This window comes from Phaenicophaeus curvirostris, chromosome Z (assembly GCF_032191515.1).
Source record: "Phaenicophaeus curvirostris isolate KB17595 chromosome Z, BPBGC_Pcur_1.0, whole genome shotgun sequence".
Lineage (NCBI taxonomy): Eukaryota > Metazoa > Chordata > Aves > Cuculiformes > Cuculidae > Phaenicophaeus > Phaenicophaeus curvirostris.
This window is the reverse complement of record NC_091431.1, coordinates 31,927,960-31,949,349: the sequence shown is the minus strand read 5'-3', so window position 1 is coordinate 31,949,349 and position 21,390 is coordinate 31,927,960. Positions and strand designations below refer to the sequence as shown.

General features: G+C 38.7%; 1 protein-coding gene across 1 annotated transcript in view; it reads right to left on the bottom strand.

The window, feature by feature from the left end:
- The window catches only part of FBXL17 (F-box and leucine rich repeat protein 17), a 304,655-nt gene that overhangs the window by 273,826 nt on the left and 9,439 nt on the right, over nucleotides 1-21,390 (bottom strand). Inside the window, exons 2-4 of the mRNA XM_069879953.1 lie at nucleotides 18,978-19,100; nucleotides 16,368-16,625; nucleotides 15,462-15,593 (exon numbers count right to left, since the gene is read on the bottom strand). Coding sequence (XP_069736054.1) covers nucleotides 15,462-15,593; nucleotides 16,368-16,625; nucleotides 18,978-19,100 — 513 coding nt within the window. The remainder of the gene's footprint in view (nucleotides 1-15,461; nucleotides 15,594-16,367; nucleotides 16,626-18,977; nucleotides 19,101-21,390) is intronic.

Genomic DNA, 21,390 nt, shown 5'->3' with positions numbered 1-21,390 from the left:
ACAACACCAAATGGTTGGTTAAAAAGCTCAATAAATGCAATACTTCTAAAAAAAAAGAAAAAACAAAACCAACACCACAGAGTAGTGAAACTATACAGCTGACCTTATTATTAAGCCAATGTATCTACGTGCACAGTGAAGGATTTGAAAGTGTTATGCAACTAGCTTTACATGAAAATTACACGGTCTGTACACACAGCTTGTTTCTGCAGAGTATGTAGTACAAAAAAGCTACACTAGTATTTATTAAGAGACTGAACTAGGGAGTTGGTAACAGGACATGGAGCCATACACAATTATTTTGCTTCTCTGACACACACCTTTGAAGAATAACGGAAGAGTGAGAGATTTAAAGTACTTTTGGTTTACATTATTAAAAGACAAAAACAAATGTAGTATAAGAAAACCCACGCTATTAGAGAAGGGTGCACACACAATTTGCTTCAAAAGGCAAAGTTTCCTGTGTTCCTGTTCTCAAATAAGCACCCCTAGAAAGAACATTCTTGGCCTTTAAGAAGCCACAAGTTCAAAAGTGCATTACCTTTGCAGAAGGTGGTCTAATCTAGGAATGAGTGAAAAGCAAATCAAAGGAAAATAGTTTGTTTTCTCCACGGTTTCACTCAGGATCTCCAGCAGTGGTTTATCAACTCATTCACTTCATACTCAATATACCTAGCATAGATCATAGAATGGTTTGGGTTGGAAGGGATCTTTAAAGCTAGTCCACCCCTTTTGCAATGAGCAGGGACATCTTCAACTAGATTAGGCTGCTCAATCTCATCCAAATTAACCTTGAATGTTGCCACCAACAGGGCACCTACCACCTCTCTGGGCAACCTGTTCTAAGATACACATATTTCCATTGTATGTTATTTGAACTCATTCCATTTTGGAACAAAAATATCCCACAATGTCAAAAAATTCTATCAGCTTTCTTCTTCCTCTTTTCTACTATTTAATGAACTACATAAAGCACACCTCTTCAAAGGCTTCAGTAAGAATACATGTAACTGCACCGCAGAGTCAAGAGCTATTTAGTTGAGTAAGCTTTGTTATACTTTACATTTAAGTACTTATATAAAGACAGACATTATTTATTATTATAATTATTATATAAATATATAGATTTAAAAACTACTTAGACAGCGATCCTGGCGGCTGAGCCAAACAGAAAGCAGGATCTGCAGAGCCAGCACAATATTCATAAGTTATCAGCTGTGTATTGGTAATTCACAAGAGCAAAGATTCAAAGTTCTGCAAACACTACAAAGTCAATATTGCCACCTAGGGGTAATAAAAAAGCATTGTATTTATTACCAGACTATTTACAGAAACATTTATATAGAAAATAAAAGTCTGAGACCTGCATAATAGTTCAAATGCCTTTACAGCAAATATATATCTATGCACAAACACACAATGTTCACTTTTTTCCCCTCTATAAACTCCAAACTCAGCGTGAATGTTTTATGTTAGGAACTATATTACAAAAACTGCCCAACTCAAATGCAACAGTTCTAAACAAACAAGCAAATATTCAAACTCTGAGAAGTAAGGCTGCATCAGTTAGACTTCTGAACAAATGACTGAACTATTTTATTTTGTTGTAAAAATGAAAGAAGTGAATGTTCCAGAAGGGAAGCTTACTGAAAGACTAACTTTCCAACAGAGCTTTTAATACTGAACAGATGTCTCACACAGTTGCTACGAAAGCATTTTTTCCAATCTTTCAGCTTAGCTTCAGTATACTTATTCAATTCCATTTTAAAGCACTGAGTATTATTTTTATAATATATTGGTAGGTTTTGATGTGTCTGGCAAACTGAAATACAAGACAGACTATCAAAATACTAGTGAACTCTACCAACAATGTCATCTGTAAGGAGATTTTGATTTAGAAAGCTCTAATTTAATAATTTATAGAAGATGAAACATCATTGTCCAAGGCAGTAGTGTGCAGTAGAGAAATCAATCTCAGTATTGACACCATCCTTAATATGCATGCATATGCTTAGCAAGTAAATAGTCTTGTATATACACTCTGAGCCTACAGAGGAAACCAGCAATGCTCCCGAAGAGCATTCAAAGAGCATTCAATTTAGAGTTCTCAATGAAAAAAAAAAAAATCAGGAAATCTGGAAAAGTCTGGAAGTCTGGAACAACTATAGTTATTTCCAAAACCTCAAAACAATGAAATAAGCCAGTTAGTATTTTGCTAAAGTATTCATGAAGCAGCATGAAAAAAACAATCCTTTTTCTGGAGTTTCTCCAAGTAGAAGAGCTTACAGCAACTGTATGTAGAAATTGAAATAGCATATGGGACATGTTGGGAGGGGTGGAAGGGCAAGGAAATCATACAGTCTAGGGATATTTTCCCCTAAAAGTCCCTTTAATTTACTTGTTATCAGTGAAAAAGTAAGCTATTCCTATATATTCTCCACTTCAGTAGTTCACATCATTAGATGATGTGCAGTTTATATGCTTCATAATACTGACTTCTCTTCTCAAATATTCTGCCTGGACTAAACTCAAAACAAAGTACTCCATCCTCTCCCCTTTTGCTCTGAGCCATACACAAAGTCCTTTGGGTATGCTGCTGCACTAAGAGTTTTATAAGACAACTACTTTCCAAATTCAAGAAACTAGAGGAGAAGGTGATAGTGGGAAGGAGGTGCATGGACAGAATCTTAGCAAAACATTTACGGATAAATATATCAGATTATATTATGCTGCAATTATTACAAAAAAGGATGAAAAATAATTTTATTTTGCCCTACGCATTTTCATACTAGGTTGATTCCACTCAATGTTTAAAAGGTTATGCATTTATATGACATAAAACTGAAATGTTATAGTCTATCTTAATTTACTTTTTTACTGAAACTAAAAAGTGCATTATTCACACATCTTAAGTACTATAGTTTCTATCAAATGTAGTGGCCTGGTTAACAGAAATTTCTACTCTGTACTGTCTGCTACAAACTTCAAAGGTGGGCAGAACCCTTACAGAATACTCATCTTTAAACACACCATTAAATAACTATCTTTAAAATATTTACTATGAAAGTGTTCTCAGACACTGAGTATGAAAAAAAGATCATCAAACACACCAGGCCAAAATTTCGTTATTCTGAAAAGCTCTTCACTTGCAGCAGACACTGTTCCTGGAGAGAGTTATAAAACAAACAAGGAACCAGAAACATGGTTAAATTAGACTATAACTACCTTAATTAAAGTATCTGGGAACCATCAGACAAATGATTTGTCTTTAAGCCATCTACTTCACTAGAGCATTTTATTGGAAAGGGAGAAATGCTTCCAGCACTCCAATTGTAGTTGCTTTGTTGCAGTATTTTTTCCCCGCATGGCCCTAAGCTAGCTTGAAAAACAGAAAAGAGAGAAAGGGGAAAAAGTAGAGGTACGAATGCTGTCGTCCTATAACAGGATGTATCTAAATTTCCATCTCCCTTCACTTTTAGAAGTTTCTTCTCATCTACCTCTAATTCACCATGAAAACACACACACACAGACTGGGTGGAACAGGGAGGTACAAACCCTCACCTACTAAGCTTCAGCACCCACTGTATTATAATTTTAGCTATTGAGTCACTCAGTTACAGAAAAGCAATGAAAAAGAAATTAGTGTTTAAAGCAATATAGTTATGTGGAGAAGTTTTTTCCCAGCTCTAACATGTAACTCCCAAATCAGTATACTCAACAACAAGAAAATGGAGAGTTTACACACTGCTTGTACAAAATTGCTTCCGGGGCAATTCTTCCCTTTGGGTGCACCGTCATCATAAACTTATACTGCACCTCTCTTGAAGAAGTCACAAAACCTTTAAAAACTTTTTGGGCTGCATTCCTCTAGGGAAGACTGCAAGGAAAAGGGTTAAATTTCCTTAACAACTGAGGTTAAGTGCAGCCCCACTCCAGTCTCACAGTACTGCACGTAGCCAGCTTCATTCACATTCACAAGAAGCAAACATGAAAATCATACCATCTAGTTCAGACATGGCAATAAAATAAGAAGTCCAAGTAAACTCAACCAAGAAGCTAGAAGATTTCCTAGTTTTGTGTGGACAGAGCTCTAATCTTTTCTTCCATTTGCACTGAATTTCTGTGAGATTGCTTGATGGCATCATCTGCTTAAGGATAGATAAGGAAAGGCAACTCAACATACTGCCATGCTTCCTAAGTCCTGCAGCTATATATTTTTTTTCACCAGGTTCCCAATTTGAACAGTATGCTCCAGAAAAGACGCTTTGCACATCATAACTCTTCCATTCAAAGTACACAGGAAAAATAAACATATTTTGAAGAGATACAAATCATAAATAGTTATGAAAACAACAACCACGTTATGTTGCTGTTAGCCTTGTGATGTTAACTTCTTTCTCATACATCCTTTGCACCCATTTGTTATTGATAGCTTTCACTTGTTACCATGACATAATCAGCATTTCAAAGAAAGGAAAGGGTCTATTTTTCTGTGAAACGCCTGGTATACTAAACAATCAGAACATAAATTCTTTCTGTGCTTCTGCTTCGCAGACTGGTAATGGGGTTACTTAGCAACAGATGAAGCAACTGAACTCGCCTACATCATCCACATTTCACTGTAAAGTAACACTCAAAAGCATTATTTAGCTGCTAGTAGCTTCTATATACGTGTATCTTTCAAGTATAAAATCCAATCTGACACAAGCCTACATGAAAATCCAACCATCATGTACCATCTATAATGGACTACACATTTTGAAATTAATATAAATTGCTTGTAAGAGTCATACGATTTTGATCATCCCTGAAAAAGGAAGAAACAAGGAAATAAAAAACTAAAACACACAGACACAAATCATAGTATTTACATGGAAGCTGTTTAAAATGGGGTGGTGGTGAGCAAAAGAAGTCGTCTTCCTCCAGCAGAATGAAACTATGAACTTCAAATACACAAAACAAACCCTCATATGCCAAGTGTACTTTTCTTGCCACAGACTACTTTGATTTCAGAGAATTAAGAATTACTTCTTTTGAAGAAAAAACACACACACACATAAATTACACCAAACCACCTCCTTCACCAAAAAGACTAGGTTACTTCCTCTGCTATAGCAAATATTAAGACTAGTTTTATTTTAGAAGGCAGTCTTAAAAACAAAAATCACAGAAATTGAGAAACTGAACAGTGTATTATCATTTGTCACCACCGTTTTTTAAGCTAACTCTATTGCATTAAACAATTCTTATGCTTTTTTTATTATTTTGGAAGGTGAAAATTTGTATCATAGAACTGCATGAGCACTTCCTACAAGTTGCCTTGGTTCATGACACAATACTACATTTTCAGCAAGATTAGAAAGTCTCTCGCTCCTAGCAACAGGAAAGCACATGAGTTTCTGCAGCTTTGACATCCACTGGAATAATTTAAGTGTTCTGAAGATTCAATACCCTGGAGTTTATAGCAGCTTTATAACTTTTTTTCATGCTTACATTTCAAGACCAGAATTTAAGGAGCTGAATTTGGACATTACAAAGCACTAAGTTTGCCACAAGTTTACTTTTTCCTGAAAAAAATACGATTAGGCAGTAAATTTAAATAAAATAAGACATTAAAAAACCTATGTTAATGAAAAATCGCACTAAGGGTTTTGATACTTCATTTGACAAATTTTCAGAAGGGATGCAGTAATTAGAAGTTTCCCATTCATTTAAGGAAACATGTTTTTATCTTATTTCCAAAGAAAAATTAATGTTACATTTCCAGTAATAAAGGTAACCAAATAAAGTGCAAGGGAAGACAACCTTCCCAACTGTCTTAAAAAGAAGAGGCTTCCTATGTCAGATTTCAACTGAGAACTCAGATGACATTTCAGATAATAGACGTGAAGATCTTAAGTGCTCACTACTGTAATGTAAACTTCTGTGGTTACATTTTAGACTACAAAGAGTAAAAACTTTAATAGCAAGATATGTAAGACTATCTACTTAAGGAAGGCCAAACTAATACCTTACCCACATATATTCCAATGATTGTTCACTTAGGTAGGTATTTGTACATAACCTTCACATACAATTAGGCAAACCTCGAATACACACAACTTCTTCCTCTTTCATTTGAAATGGTGATTTGTAAATGGTGAGATGGAATGTCAACTGCAATGTATTAAAACAAGAGTAACAACAAGATTAACGACTAAGAAAACTATAAGGACCCTTATCTTTTTGTTCCCCAGAGTCATTAAGACTAACCAGAGAGGATTCATTTTAACCCCCTGGATATTGCAATAAGGTTCCAGGAATAATATGTGCTTGTTTTTTGAGGAAAAACTATGAATATGAAGACACGTCTGCGTCTATAAAAGTTCTCTGAAATCACTCTTGGATAGAAGCACTCTGAAGACAAATCCCAATACCTCTCCAGTGCTGAATAAAGAATACCTGCCTTCATAGTTAAAATTAACTATTGAGTGTAAATTTCTGTTTCAGATTTAGCACCCTAGATGAGATCCCTCTCTGCCCACCTGCAGGACCCATTTGAGATCTGGACTCTCTTGGGTACCCCTGCAGATTCCACCGGAGCAAATTCTCTTCTCAACTGGATTGCTGTTTGGACAGACAAGAACCACCCGATAAAAGGTATTCTTTAGAAACTTTACTTTTGGGTTAGAGGACTAGTCCATTTGGCAGCCACTTATAAGTCATTGCTGTATAACTCAGGGTGAGCATATGCTGGATTGCTAACATGTGGGTCTTGGTTGTAAAGGCGAATATTTGGTTTCTGTGGGGAGGCCTCATTTGTAAAGGCGATAATAATCATGAAAATTCATGTGAATATCTGGTTTCTGCCGTTTTGGTCAGGTCTCAGTTTTAAAGACAATATTAACCAAAGAAACTGGAACTGTGTGAAAGGTTGTGTGAATATTTGGTTTCTAGGTGTTGGTTTGAATTATTCAAGTTAAAGTTGCTGTGTTATTTATGTGGGATTTGGTATTTGTATAAAACTGTATTTGTTTTGTCATGGAAATAATTGCGAGCTTTATCCACGTTGTATATGGATAACTGATTGGTATGTATTACATCTTGATAAACAGCATACACCTACGTTTGTGCTAAAATGTATGTGGTGTAACAAGAAATTCTGGTAATATGCAGGTGGGATTGTAGTTGTCCTAAATTTAAGGTTTGGGTGGATTAGGGCAACAAGGAATGATCCACCTATACAGTGCAAATGATTTGTGGTTGGGGAAATAGAATACAGGACCAATAAGGGAGGAGGCTGGCAGAGTGGCAACATTTCAAAAATAAGTCCATCAGGATGTATTTTAGATCATTGGAAGGAGATTGGAGGTCCACCGGGTGATGCAACTAAGGGAAACATCTTGATGAAAAAAAACCTGTAATCCAGTGGTGGCCAGTGTATAATCTTGATTATGGGGAAAAGTGGTCATTTAATGGCACATTAGCACCTTGTTGCAATTACTGTTGTTCTTCAGGCATGAGTAGTGAGATGAAGTAATATACGTAGATATGTTTTTCACTTTGAAAAATCACCTAGAGAGGTTAAAAGAACGTGGTCCGGGATTAAGAAACAATCAGTGTGCATACTGTAAAGGATTCAGACATTGGAAAGGAGAGTAGAATTCGGAAAACATGTGGGTACATATGAATTTTATTTTTGCTGGGAGCCCCTAGACCATTATTGGGAGGAGGTTTATTAAAGCAGTCACAGGCAGGATTATTTGGATCAGAAGGAATAAAATTTCAAGTGAAAGACCATCAACTAATCAAGGCATTGAGTTTGCCTTTAATACAGGCAGAAAAAAAATACTGGTACCAGCAGAGGTTTTGGAACAGGTTTATCCAGGTGTGTGAGCTTTTGAAATACCTGGCAAGGACAACAATGTGGAGCATGTGATGGTAAAATTGAAGCCAGGGGCCACGCTTGTGAGGGTCTGGCAATACCCACTGTGATTAGAAGATCACAATGGGATAAAAGATTACTGACAAATTTTTGTAATATATGTTTATTAGAAGAATGTCAATCAGAATATAATACTCCAATACTACTTGTAAAGAAACCAGATGGGAAAAGCTACAGATTAGTGCAAGTCTTAAGGACCATGAATAAAATCGTAGACCTACAGACAGAAGGGGCAAATCCCTATATCTTGCTGACCAAATTAAAATATGATCAAATGTGGTTTACCATACTGGATTTAAAGGATGTCTTCTGCTTAATATTGGGTAAAGAATCATAGAATAGTTTCGGTTGGAAGGAACATCAAAGACCACCTAGTTCCAGCATACCTGCCGTGGGTAGGGGAACATCCCACCAGCTCAAGGCCCCATCCAACCAGGCCTTGAACAGCTCCAGGGATGGAACAGCCACAGCTTCTCTGGGGAATCTGCGCCAGTGCCTCAACACACTTATCATGAAGAAATTCCTCCTTATGTCAAGCCTAAATATTCCCCTCTCCAGTTTATATCCATTCCCCCTGTAGTCCTGTCACTACAAGCTTTTGTAAAAAGTCCCTCCTCAGCTTGCCTGTATGTCCCCTTCAGAGCCTCCTCAGAAAGCAATAAATGATTTGCTTTTGAATGAGAAAACCCCAAAAGTGGTTGAAAAACACAACTAACCTGGACAGTATTGCCTCAAGGCTTCAGAACAGCCCAACTATTTTTGGGAACCAGCTTGCTCATGACCTGGAAACCTGGGACCCTCCATCTCAAACAAGAACCCTGTTGCAGTATGTGGATGACCTTCTGATAACTACACAAACTAAAGAAGGCTGTGTACGTGTACAATGGACCATCTCCGGATGACAAAGGGAGCTCGGGACAGACCAGAAGGAAGCTACTTGGTGTACATCCACGCTGGGGATGGTAAAAGAGCTCAGAACCTTTCTGGGAATGACAGGTTGATGTCATTTATGGATATATAACTATGAACTCCTAGTAAAAACACTGTATGAACTATTGCAACAGTATCCAATTCAGATCATTAAAATCGGCAAAGATCAGGGAGACAAGAAGGGCATTTGAACAATTAAAGAAGGAATTGATGAAAGCCCCAGCTTTAGGTATCCCCAATGTTTCAAAGCCGTTCTGGCTATTTTCACCACTAACATCATGAAGCCAGCATTTTTCCTTAGTGGAGTCTTTTTGGAACTGGTGGTATATATGTTTGCCTGAAGACGATGGAGATTATATTGCAGCTATCCAGACCTAAAAGAAGTAAAGCTTATGGATTCAGAAGATTCCTCGTACACCAATGGAAGCAGCTTTAGAAAACAAGGATACAGCAAGGGTAGGTACAATGCAACCAACACCAGAGATGTGCTCAAGGCCAAACCATTACCCCCCCAGAGAATGTCAACCCAGAAAGCTGAAATAATTGCCTTAACTTGAGCACTGGAATGGACTCCTTACTGCCCAAGGAAGCCACATTAAACATACAGCAGAAATCTTAAAATTGCTGGAAGCTGTAAATCATAGAATTATAGAATCACTAGGTTGGAAAGGAACTATGGGATCAGAGTTCAACCCCTCCTATCAATCACTAAACCATGCCCCATAGCACCTCGTCCACCCGTGCCTTAAACACCTCCAGGGAAGGTGACTCAACCACCTCCCTGGGGAGCCTCTGCCAGTGCCCAATGACCCTTTCTGTGAAGAATTTTTTCCTAATGTCCAGCCTAAACCTCCCCTGGCAGAGCTTGAGGCCATTCCCTCTTCTCCTGTCCCCTGTCACTTGGGAGAAGAGGCCAGCTCCCTGCTCTTCACAACCTTCTTTCAGGTAGTTGTAGAGGGCACTAACGTCTCCCGTCAGCCCTCTCTTCTCCAGGCTAAACAACCCCAGCTCTCTCAGCCGTTCCTCATAAGGCCTGTTCTCCAGTCCCCTCACCAGCTTTGTTGCTCTTCTCTGGACTCGCTCCAGAGCCTCAACATCCTTCTTGTGGTGAGGGGCCCAGATTCGAGGTACGGTCTCACCAGTGCCAAGTGCAGAGGGAGAATAACCTCCCTGGACTTGTTGGTCACACTGTTCCAGAAGAAGTGGCTGTCATGCACTGTAAGGGGCACCAACAACTTAATACTGACCAGGAAATTGGTAACAAACTGGCAGATCTTCAGGCCAGGAAGGCCACAGAAAAGGCATGTGACATGTCTGCTTTGATTCCAGATGGTAAGCTTCAAATCCCTGAACTGGGGGGGGGGGTTCAATATCCTTGAAATATATTTCAAGGATATTTTTCAATATCCTTGAAAAATATTCAAAGGAAGATAGAAACCTGATTAATGATATGACTGGAAGGGAAGGAAGTGATTGGTGGTTTTAGGTTCCATACAGACAAATAATAATACTATCAGGAGTACTATGGAAATTGTTCTTAGATGAGCACAGAAAAACCCACTGGCGCACAGACGTTCTGTATAAACAACTGAGTAAGAAATTGGTAAATAAGAATGCAAATAGATTTTTCTCCTGAGAAAAGGGGAGTATTGGTATTTATTAGTATAAATAGATACATTCTCTGGTTGGCCAGAAGCTTTACCCTGCAGGACAAATAACAGAATCATAGAATCATTAGGTTGGAAGACCTTAGAGATCAACTCCAACCATACCTGTCCACTACTAAAACATACCCCTGAGCACATCATCTACCTGCTTTTTAAATACCTCCAGGGATGGTGACTCAATCACCTCTCTGGGAAGCCTGTTTCAGTGCCTGATAAACCTTTCTGTGAAGAATTTTTTCCCAATGTCCAATCTAAACTTCCCCAGACGCAGATTAAGGCCATTCCTTCTTGTCCTATCACCTATCACTCAGGAGAAGAAATTAACACCCACCCCTCTACAACCTCCTTTCAGGTAGCTGTAGAGAGAGGTAAGATCTCCCCTCAGCCTCCCCTTCTCCAGGCTAAACACCACTAGCTCCCTCAGCCGCTTCTCATAAGGCTTGTTCTCCAGCCCCTTCACCATTTTGTCACTCTTCTCTGGACATGCTCCAGGACCTCAATGACGTTCTTACAGTGAAGGGACCAAAACTGAACACAGTATTCAAGATGCAGCCTTGCCAGTGATGAGTACCGGAGGAGAATCACTTCCCTGGTCCTGCTGCCCACACCATTTCTGATACAAGACAAGCTCTTGTTGGCTTTCTTGCCACCTGGTTACACTGGTGGCTCATGTTCAGCTGCTGTCAACCAATGCGCCCAGGCTCCTCTGCCAGGCAGCTTTCCAGCCATTTTTCCCCAAGCCTGTAGCACTGCACAGTTTTTGTGTCCCAAGTGCAGAACTCCAACCGCATTGATCCAGCCTGTTCAGATCCTTCTGTAGAGCCTCCTTACCCCAAACGGATTGACACTTCCTCCCAGCTTTATGTCATCTGCAGACTTACTACAGGTACATTCAATCCCCTCATCCAGTTCATTGATAAAGATATTGAACAGAACTGGACCCAGCACTGAGCCCTAGGGAACACCACTTGTGACTGGCCTCCAACTGGAGGCCATTCACCACCATGCTTTGGGCACAGCCAGCCAGCCAGTTTTTAACCCAGCAGAGGGTACACCTGTCCAGACAAATGGTAGCCAGTTTCTCAAGTAGAATACTGTGAGAAACAATGTCTACGACATCCACAGCCTTTCCCCCATCCATTAAGCAGGTCACCTTGTCACAGAAAGCGATGAGCTTAGTTTGGCACAACCTGCCTCTCATAAAGCCAAGCTGAATGGGCCTGATCACCTGGTTGTCCTGTATGTGCTGTGAGACACCACTCAAGGCAATCTGCTCCATGACTTTCTCTGACACTGAGGTCAGACTGACAGGCCAGTAGTTTTCTAGATCCTCTCTCCAGCCCTTCCTGTAAAGGGGTGTAACATCAGCCAGTCTCCAGTCCAATGGAACTCACCCAGTCAGCCAGGACTGCTGGTAGATGATGGAAAGAGGTTTGGAAAGCACCTCCACCTGCTCCCTTAATACCCTTGTGTGGATCCCATCCAGCCCCATAGACTTGTGGGTGTCTAGCTGGCCAAGCAGATGTCCAAACATTTCCTCCTGGACCATAGGAGCTTTCTTCTGCTCTTCCTCCCTGTCTACCGGCTTGTGAGGCTGAGTACCCAGGGAACATCTTACCTTACTATTAAAGACTGAGGCAAAGAAGGTATTAAGTACCTCAGCCTTATCCTCACCCTCTGTCACTGTTCCCCCTGCATTCAGTAAAGGATGGAGATTCTCCTTGGCCCTTCTTTTGCTGTTGATATATTTGTAGAAGGGTTTTTTTATTATCTTCACAGAACTGGCCAATCTAAGTTCTCAGTGGTCTTTAGCCCTTATGAATTTATCTCTACATGATCTCACTTCATCTCTGTAGACTTCTGGAGATGACTGCCCCTTCTTCCAAAGCTCATGTATTTTCTTCTTTTTCCTGATTTCCACCTACAGCTCTTTGCTCAGCCAGGCCAATTTTCTTCCCACCAGCTCGTTTTCTGGCACATGGGGACAGCAAGTAATAAATAAAGCAAGAGAAGTCACAAGAGTATTGTTGAATGCAATTATACCTTGGTTTGGAGTGCCTGCAGTAATACCATCATTTAGACGTACACGTTTGTGCTGAAGTGGTACAAAGTTTAGTGAAATTTTAGGAACTGATTTGCAGTTACATACTCCGTATCGACCACAGGCTAGGGGCCAGGTGGAGAAAATGAGTCATCTGATTGTTGCTGATAAAACAACAACTAGCCGAAATTTGTCAAGAAGCCAATTTGTATTGGCACCAAGCATTTCCTTAGGCCTTGCTTAGGATTCAAACCAAGCCAAGGTCCAAGGAAAGGTGGTAGACTCCTATCAATTGCAGCATACAGAAGATCTTACACAATTAGGTGAGAATTATTTACAAGGATGTTTAATCAGCATGCAAAACCAGCTGAACTTGCGCAGAAAAAGAAAACAAAATCAAAAAAGCAACCTCTATTAGCTGCACAGGCTAGCGGTTTAGATCAACCTATACATCTGTTTAAACATGAGAGTGGGTTTTACATCAAAGATTTCACGGGAAAGCCATTGGGAGAAAAATGGGATGGACAATACCATGTTTGTTAACAACTTTCACAGCAATCAAGATTACTGAAGAGCTGACTTGGATCCACTTTCTCAGGTGACAAAATCACCTAGCAGCCAGTGGACAAGAGAACGCTTAACACCTTTAAAATTAAAGCTAAAGTAAACTGTGAAGATGGAAAATTGTTAATATTGTTGTTAGCAGAAACTTTATTTTCCCAAGTGACATGCCTCTATAAACATTTGGGAGGAACTGGCTTGTACAATATAGAACAGTACAGTCTTTTGTCAAATGCCAGTTCCTCAGTACAAGACGTATTTACTTCGTGTGCTTTGGGAATCTCCACAAGCATTCAAACCTCGCAAAACTATACTTGGTTGTCAAACTTTGCCTAATAAAGCTGAAATTACACTAGCTTCCTTTTAACACCAGGAGTAGCCACGACCATGAATTATAATACTTTAAAGAGATTTATTTGTAGCTATGCCAGGACCCTCAATTATACTTCCCAAGCTTTGGAGGCCTTAAATCTCCAAACTAGACAACCTCACGAAGCCGCTTTAGAAAACAGAGCCACAACTGATTATCTATTATTAAAACACCATAGAGACTGTTTTGATTTTGAGGGCATGTGTTGTTTCAATTTGACCAATCAATCTCTGACTGTAGAAACATCTACAAAACATTTGTATGGCCTTCTTAACTCCATACAAAAGTGGGAAGGTGCAGATCTTCCTCGGTTAACATCTTAGGTTCCAAATTTGCCCTGGTTAAAACAACTTTTTCTTTGTGTGGTAGCATTTGCACTATTAATTTTGTTAACCTGTAAAGTTTTTCAATGTGCATTTTGGTGTTGTCAGTGAACAGTAGGCGATTATGAGACATGGAAAATAAATTGGTTCAGACATGCAGTAGAATCAGGAAAATATTTTAGGAAAATTTTAAATGAAGAAGACCTCCTGTAACTTTTTTTTTGCAAAGGCCTGGAAAAAGGGGGGAATTGAAATGGTGATTTGTAAATGGTGAGATGGAATGTCAACTGCAACATGTTAAAGGTTGGTAAGGGTAAGGACTGAGATAGAGGTAATGACCCTTATCTACTTGTCCCCCAGCGCCTTTGAGGCTAACTGCTCAGATATGGCCAAGCTTTAAGGACTCAGGATAGGATTAATTTTAACCCCCTGGATATGCAATGAGGTTCCAGGAATAATGTATGCTTGTCATTTCATGGAAAAATAAATATGAAGACACCTCTGTGTATATAAAGCTCTCTGGAATCACTCTTGGGTAGAAGCACTCTGAAGACAAACCCCAATCCTTCTCCAGTGCTGAATGAAGAATACCTGCCTTAATAGTTAAATAAACCTGATTCAGTGCAAATTTATTTGTTTCACATTCAAGAAGAAATAATACTTTGAACTTCTGTACCTTTCTTCAGTTCATTTTTGCAGGCGTATGCTTTCTTTCCAGGTTTCTTGGACCTTTAATGTCTCTCTTTTTTTTCTTTTTTAATTAAAATATTTTCATGTATTAGGATAAATATTAGAAGGACTATTTTGACAGTAGTCAATATTTTATTTTTACATAAGACCAGGGGACACACTCCTTTTCCTATATTTGAACTACTTTGGGACCTTAGTTTTGGCCATTACATTTTTTTTCAACTTCCCACAACTCTGATCTAAGCTATTAAGTGTGGTTTTGGAGAGTGGGGAGGTTTTTTGGTTTTTTTTTCAAATAGAAAACATTCTCAAAGGAATCATCTTAGGCATTAGTATCTGTTTGCCTATTCAAACCCAAATAAAAAATTTAAGCCAGCGCTACCTAGTAGACACTGGCTTTCAACATTAGAAACCATCATTTCAGAGACTGCTTATAATTTAGGACATAATATGTTTTATTACTCCTCAACAACTCCTACCAGCACAGGCACGCTACTCCAATGCTACTCTAATGCATCTTGACGAGACAGCAACACATTTCAAGAAAAGATTATCACATTATTTGCAAGTCAAGAAACAACACTCAAAACCGCTTCTTAGTTTAGGGAAGTTTGCCCTTTTTACTGCAGAAAAAATGTACTGGTATTAACAAAAGAAACATTCTTTGTGGACTAGGATTTTCCCACACAAATCAGTCATCTCCCAAACAATTACCTTAGGAACATCCTGTTAAATCCAAAAGTTAATGTGAATCTGGAATAGCATTAGTTCAACTTGTCCTTTGAGTCATCTTCTGAACTCTCCCTCTAGAACCTAAATTTTCAAAGCTAGAGAACATTTTCAAACAATTCACTGCCAAAGAGCAGCTATTCAGAAGGAAGTTTTAAACACATACAAAGTAAAACAAGGTTTTGACAAAGAAAATCCTGTGGAAGAAAAAACGGCATGTACTTACTAATTTGTTCTCTTGCATGTATATTCTCTGCAACTTCAGGCAGCCTTTAGCTATAATGATCATTCCTTCATCTGAGATCTTGTAACACTGCCCAAAATGTATGTCTTTCAGTTCTCTGCATTTTGAACCCAGCTGCAATGAATTACATTAAAGTAAGCAATAAAGAATAAAGGAAAATATAACAGAATTGCACTGCACTGGAGAGCTGGGAAATTAAGACCTCTTTCTGCTCATTTGCCCCATCTTAAAAATTAACTTTTTTTACAGGCTTTTACTAGTACTATATATAAACAAGACATATTATAATTACATACATGACATAATGAAGCTAACTACATTCAACTAAATGGAGCTAAGACCAAATATGTCAGGGAATATATATAAGTAGCTAGCAATAGCTGTATGCTAGACTATATTTGATTTAACATAATTGTTTCACATTTAGCTTTCCCTAAATGCTCCTTCAGCAAAAGAGAGAAATAAAGTTGATGAAAACCTCCTGCATGCCTAACAAATGAAGACCTGTGTCACCTTTAGCTTGCATGATGCAAAAAAACAAATACTTAAACACAGGTTCCAGATATCAACTTAGCTCAGGACTAGTCTATCAGCCAGAGTTTAAGTGCAAGATGACAAGATGTCAAACTGAAAATGTCATTATAAAACGGGACTAGTTAATCCCCGGATATATTTAAAAATAAATGAAAAAGTACATACAGTCTCTAGAGAATGGCATTTACTGTACCAAGAAAATATGCCCTTAAAATGATTTTTTTAATTAGAATAGATCACCTGATTTTAATTAAATCCTAGGACAGGGTACCTTCTTCCATGTCGCTTTTTGCACTTCATAAGAACATCCAATACAGTGAATTTAAAAAAGAAATTTGTGGAATGGATGGTTACCTGCTTTAGACCTTCATCAGTGAGTCTGTCTTGATTGCCTACATGCACTTTCTGAAGAAGAGGACATTGAGAGGCAACTGCAATAATAGAGGTGTCAGAAAGCTGTTTACATCTGTAGGCAGTATACCTTAGGAGTCCAGGACATTTAATTGCTAATATGCATACTCCCATGTCAGATACATTGCGACAATCAGAAATATTGATTTCAGTAATATTCTGGCTTCTTGAAGCTATCCTTTCCAACAGCTCATCGGTGACCTGCAAAGAAAATCCAGATATTCAAATTTAACTTTTTTTCCTAAATATCTTTAATTTCATTAGCACAAAAACTATTTCCATAAGCTGTTGGGAGAAACAAAAGATTTATTTTCCAAGATAAAAGCATACAGGTATAATCAGTTTTACAGCTACTTTTAAAGAATGCTGCTAAAACATTTAAAGAGAATAACACCTAACAGTGGCCTTCATATTTTAAAAGAAAGAATTCTCCATTCTTTAGAAGAAAAGGATTTGCCTGCCCTTATATAGTACCACTCTACTTACAAGCCTAAGGTAACTTTTACAGGGAAGTAAAGGGTGTATGTGTCTCTCAAATGCAACAAGTTTTTACTTAGGCTTTGCTAATCATCCAAAACTAGAGGACAGATGACAGAAACTATAGTGATGCAGGTAGCAATAGGTTTCCTAACAATGGGAAAAAGTCACGTAAGGTAGCAGTGAACAGAAGGGGCAAGAAAGGAACACAGTAACAGGAAAAGAGTGAATCAAAAATCAGAAGCTTCCTCCTGTTATTTGCTCAGTTTTCAGACAGAATACTGTCATATTTTGTGTTAGTCTATAATAGATCATTAGGTCAAATACACGCACTTTTTTCCCAGAACTCCTTTGAAGAAAAAAGATTCTATGCACTTTGTACCTGTACACACCATAGTTAGCTAACATGCCAGTAATTTTAGGATAAGCCGGTCCTACAAAGCAGGAAAGAAAGTGATGTTCATCATGCTCAAGTTAAAACAAAACAAAATCAAAGCAGGTAAGACACAATGCATAGGACTCCCTCACTTTCAAGTTTAGTTTCCAAAACCCAACACATAACAGAAGTCTTTCTTACATAGCCATTCAGGAATACGTATCCACCACTGAAGCCTAGAAGAGATTTAGCTTTAAGCCTGGATAGGGCAAAAGAGGAACACAAAACCTTTCTTTTTTCCCCTCTCTTAAGTAGTTGAGAAAAAAACTTTATTTGCAGCATTCAATTTGTTTTCTGTTAGCAGCAAGTCTAATTTTATTTCTTGCTATTTTATCAGGCAGCTGTTAGCTAGAAAACATGAACTGTAAAAAAAACCCCAATATCCCATACCATTAAAAAAACAAGAAATGTCTAGAATACAAATAAACCCTTACACCCCCTGCCCAAAAAAACCCAACAATAACAAACAAAAACCAAAACCACCAAATCCTCCTTACACGGACACACAGAGAAGAACAACATTTGTGCTTAATATTAGTTCAGGATCTCAATAAAAAACTGGTAAGATAGGCTCCTTAGGGCAATGTCATGACTGAATTACTTCAGTGAGATCCTAACATACCTAATAGGGGGGGAAAAAAAAAAAGCAACCAAACTTTGCAGTAGAAATAAAGCTATACCTCAAGACAATGAAGAAGAAAGATTGATTTGATGTACAGTACCTATAGAGCAGAAAGACGAACAACTGGGTTGAGTGTGTTTGGAGTTATATGAGGAAAATATGCTACACATCTTTTCCACAGTGATTCAGCAATATGTTAATGAGTAACTCTGGAAGCAAAAGAACTTGCATGCTTTCCTAGGAGCTTGTGATCTGAAAATAATACGCCACGTGCATTCTTTATGTTCAATACAGATGAGTTCAAGTTGCTGCTTCTTCAAATGGGACCCTACATACTGTATTTTCATGAAACACTCGATAAACTGTTTTATAAACTTCTGCAAGTAACTAAGTAAAAAGAAACCTAAAGCGGGTGGCCAAACAACACAGGCATCCTTAGAAAAGTTTTCCAAGGAGGGAAGTCACCATGAACAATCAAAGCCTAGGCCCTGTAAGGATCTCACTAAATGAAATACATGAATCCTAGACATATTTAATCCTAGGATAGGGTAAAGGCCTAAAAAGACACAATATGTCTTCCAGCCAGTAGGAGCCACATCAGTTGAAGAGAAATTAAAAAAAATTGTTTGAACAGAGCAAGCACCAATTAAAAGACCATTCCTCAAACCAGAGCACTCCCAGAAAGCTCACATATGTTTTCCAACTAATATGAGATCTGATAGTTCTCAGGAATGGGAATTTCATGACTTAATGCAGGCCTCAGACAGGTAACCCACAGTTCACTTAAAACAGAACTTGTCCTCGCATTGTTTAACAACTGATGTCAGTCAAAAGAAGATAAAACTAAGAAATTAATCTAAGAGCCCAGACATTTTCAGCCACTCTTGGAAAAATCCCTGAAAGCACAGATATCACTGTTTTAAGGGGACTTTTTGTTTACCTTTGGTCAAGAGTATAAGTTTTGAGAACAAATTCTGAGTCCTCAAAACACATTTTTTCTACAATGGTACTTCCATACCTGTTGACGACTGCTGAGATCCAGTTGCTTCCAAAACTGAAAATCCAAACAAAGGTCACGCCAGTATTTACAGACTAGTGATGCAGAAAGGCAACGCTCATTCAGGGATAGGTTTGAAAATATCTGTAAAGAAAGGGGAAAACAATATTTTTCAGATGATATTTTAGAGTCAAATATTTTATTACTAGCCTACCTTGTAGTAAAGTATTAGCATGCATTGCAATGAACAGTTCTAGAACTTGCACCAGTCTTGATTAGTCAAGGACAACAATAAATAAAACCCTGCATCTCACAACACTGTTAATAATACTAAGTTACATTAGCACAACCAACAGAATGTATCCTACTTAAGCACTCATTTCTTAGACCAAATTTCAAACGTACTTCTCAGATGGCACATCTAAAGAATTACAAATACAAATATTAGATCAATGTTATTCACAATCCATTTAAATGGTGTTTTCACTCCCATTCTGATCCAACTAGAAAAATATTTCCTTTTACTTCTTAAATGAACTAACAAGAAGAGTCATAAAGGTACTGAAACATCAGTCCTGTGGAGAGGGATCAGGGGATGGTGGAGCAGGTCCACAGAGCAAATCAGTTTTGTACAAGGAAACTTAACACAGAATTAGCATTTTATAACCTAAGATTTGAGTGCTATCACAGCCTGCAAAAAAAGACTTAAAGTGTAACTTTATGGCAGGCTGCTATCACTGTTACATTCACTATATTCTGCTTTTTCTTAGAAATACTGCTGTTAATAAATATACTAAGTCTGTCAAGAGTTACATATGAAGGTACCCTGTGACCACAAATGAACTTTAACCTACACATCATCCTTTAATGAGAAAAGGCAATCATGGCATTAAGATAACCTAAGAAGGCAAAATAAAAAACAATCCTCCCACTCAGCTGATGATGACATCAAGCACTAAATAGAAGCACTATAGCCAATCTAACGTAATGTGGTCAAGAAAATCTGAAAATATTGGAGTGTCCAAAGGAAAGGACTCAAAGAGGTCTAGAAAACACAAAAACATCCAAAGAAAGACTAGGACTGAGTAACTAAGGAAAAGAGAGAGTGAATGGAGTAAACAAACTAGAGAGAACATTTTCATCTTTGTGGTGGGTAGGACAATTGGTCTTAAGCTAAGGATAATGAAGGATTGGAATATAATACACAATAATCTACAGAGTTTCTACCATTTCCTATCTTCAGAACAGAGAAGACAATCAACTGTAACAAACACTACTGCCACCGTGTTCTAGAAGACAGCTTAGCTTAGCAGTTTTAAATATGTATATCCCTATATTTACTGTGCTACTAGAAAGCTATGATGTAGTTGCAAGTGTGGAAATGCGGCAGGACGAGTCCCATGACTGGAGTGCGGTTATTGACGGCTGCAGGCTGTTCAGAAGGGACAGACAGAGAAGGCGGGGTGGAGGCGTTGCTCTTTATCTCAAAAAGGTGATAGAATGTGAAGAGCTGTCATTGACAAGTAGCCACAAACAGGTTGAGAGCTTGTGGGTCAAAATTAAGGACAGAAGAACCACCAGGAACCTTATGTTTGGTGTATACTACAGGCCACACAATCAAGGAGATTCAACTGATGAAGTCTTCCTCCAGCTACAGGAGGCTTCACACTCAAGCTTTCAACCTAACCGGGAACTTCAATCACCCTGACATATGCTGGAAAAGTAGCACAGCAAGCTGTAGGCAATCCAGGAGACTCCAGAGTCCTGAGGGAACTGGCTGATGTGGTTGCCAAACTACTCTCCATCATATTTGAAAAGTCACGGCAATCAGGAGAAGTCCCTGATGACTGGAAGAAGGCAACATTGTGCCCATTTTTAAAAAGGGTAGAAAAGACGACCCGGAGAACTATCAACCGGTCAGCTTCCCCTCCGTGCCTGGGAAGATCATAGTACAGATCCTCCTAGAAGCTACACTAAAGCACATGGAGGACATGCAGGTGATTAATGGCAGCCAGCACAGGAGCACAGGCAGAAGCAAAGCCTGTATGACCAACTTAGTGGCTTTCTATGATGGAGTAACTGCAGCAGCCAACACAGGCAAACTGATGGATGTGATCTACCTAGACTTCTGCAAAACCTTTGACACAGTCCCCCACAACATCCTTCTCTCTAAACTGAAGATATATGGATTTGATGGGTGGACGGTACAGTGGATAAGAAAACTGGTTGGATGGTCTTATTCAAAGCGTAGTGGTCACTGACTCGAAGTCCAGATGGAGATCCATGACAAGTGGTGTCCCTCAGGGGTCCATACTGGGACCAGCGCTGTTTAGTATCTTCATCAATTATATTGACAGTGAGATTAAGTACACCCTCAGCAAGTTTCCAGATGACACTTAGCCGAGTGGTATAGTTGCCACACCAGAAGGACGAG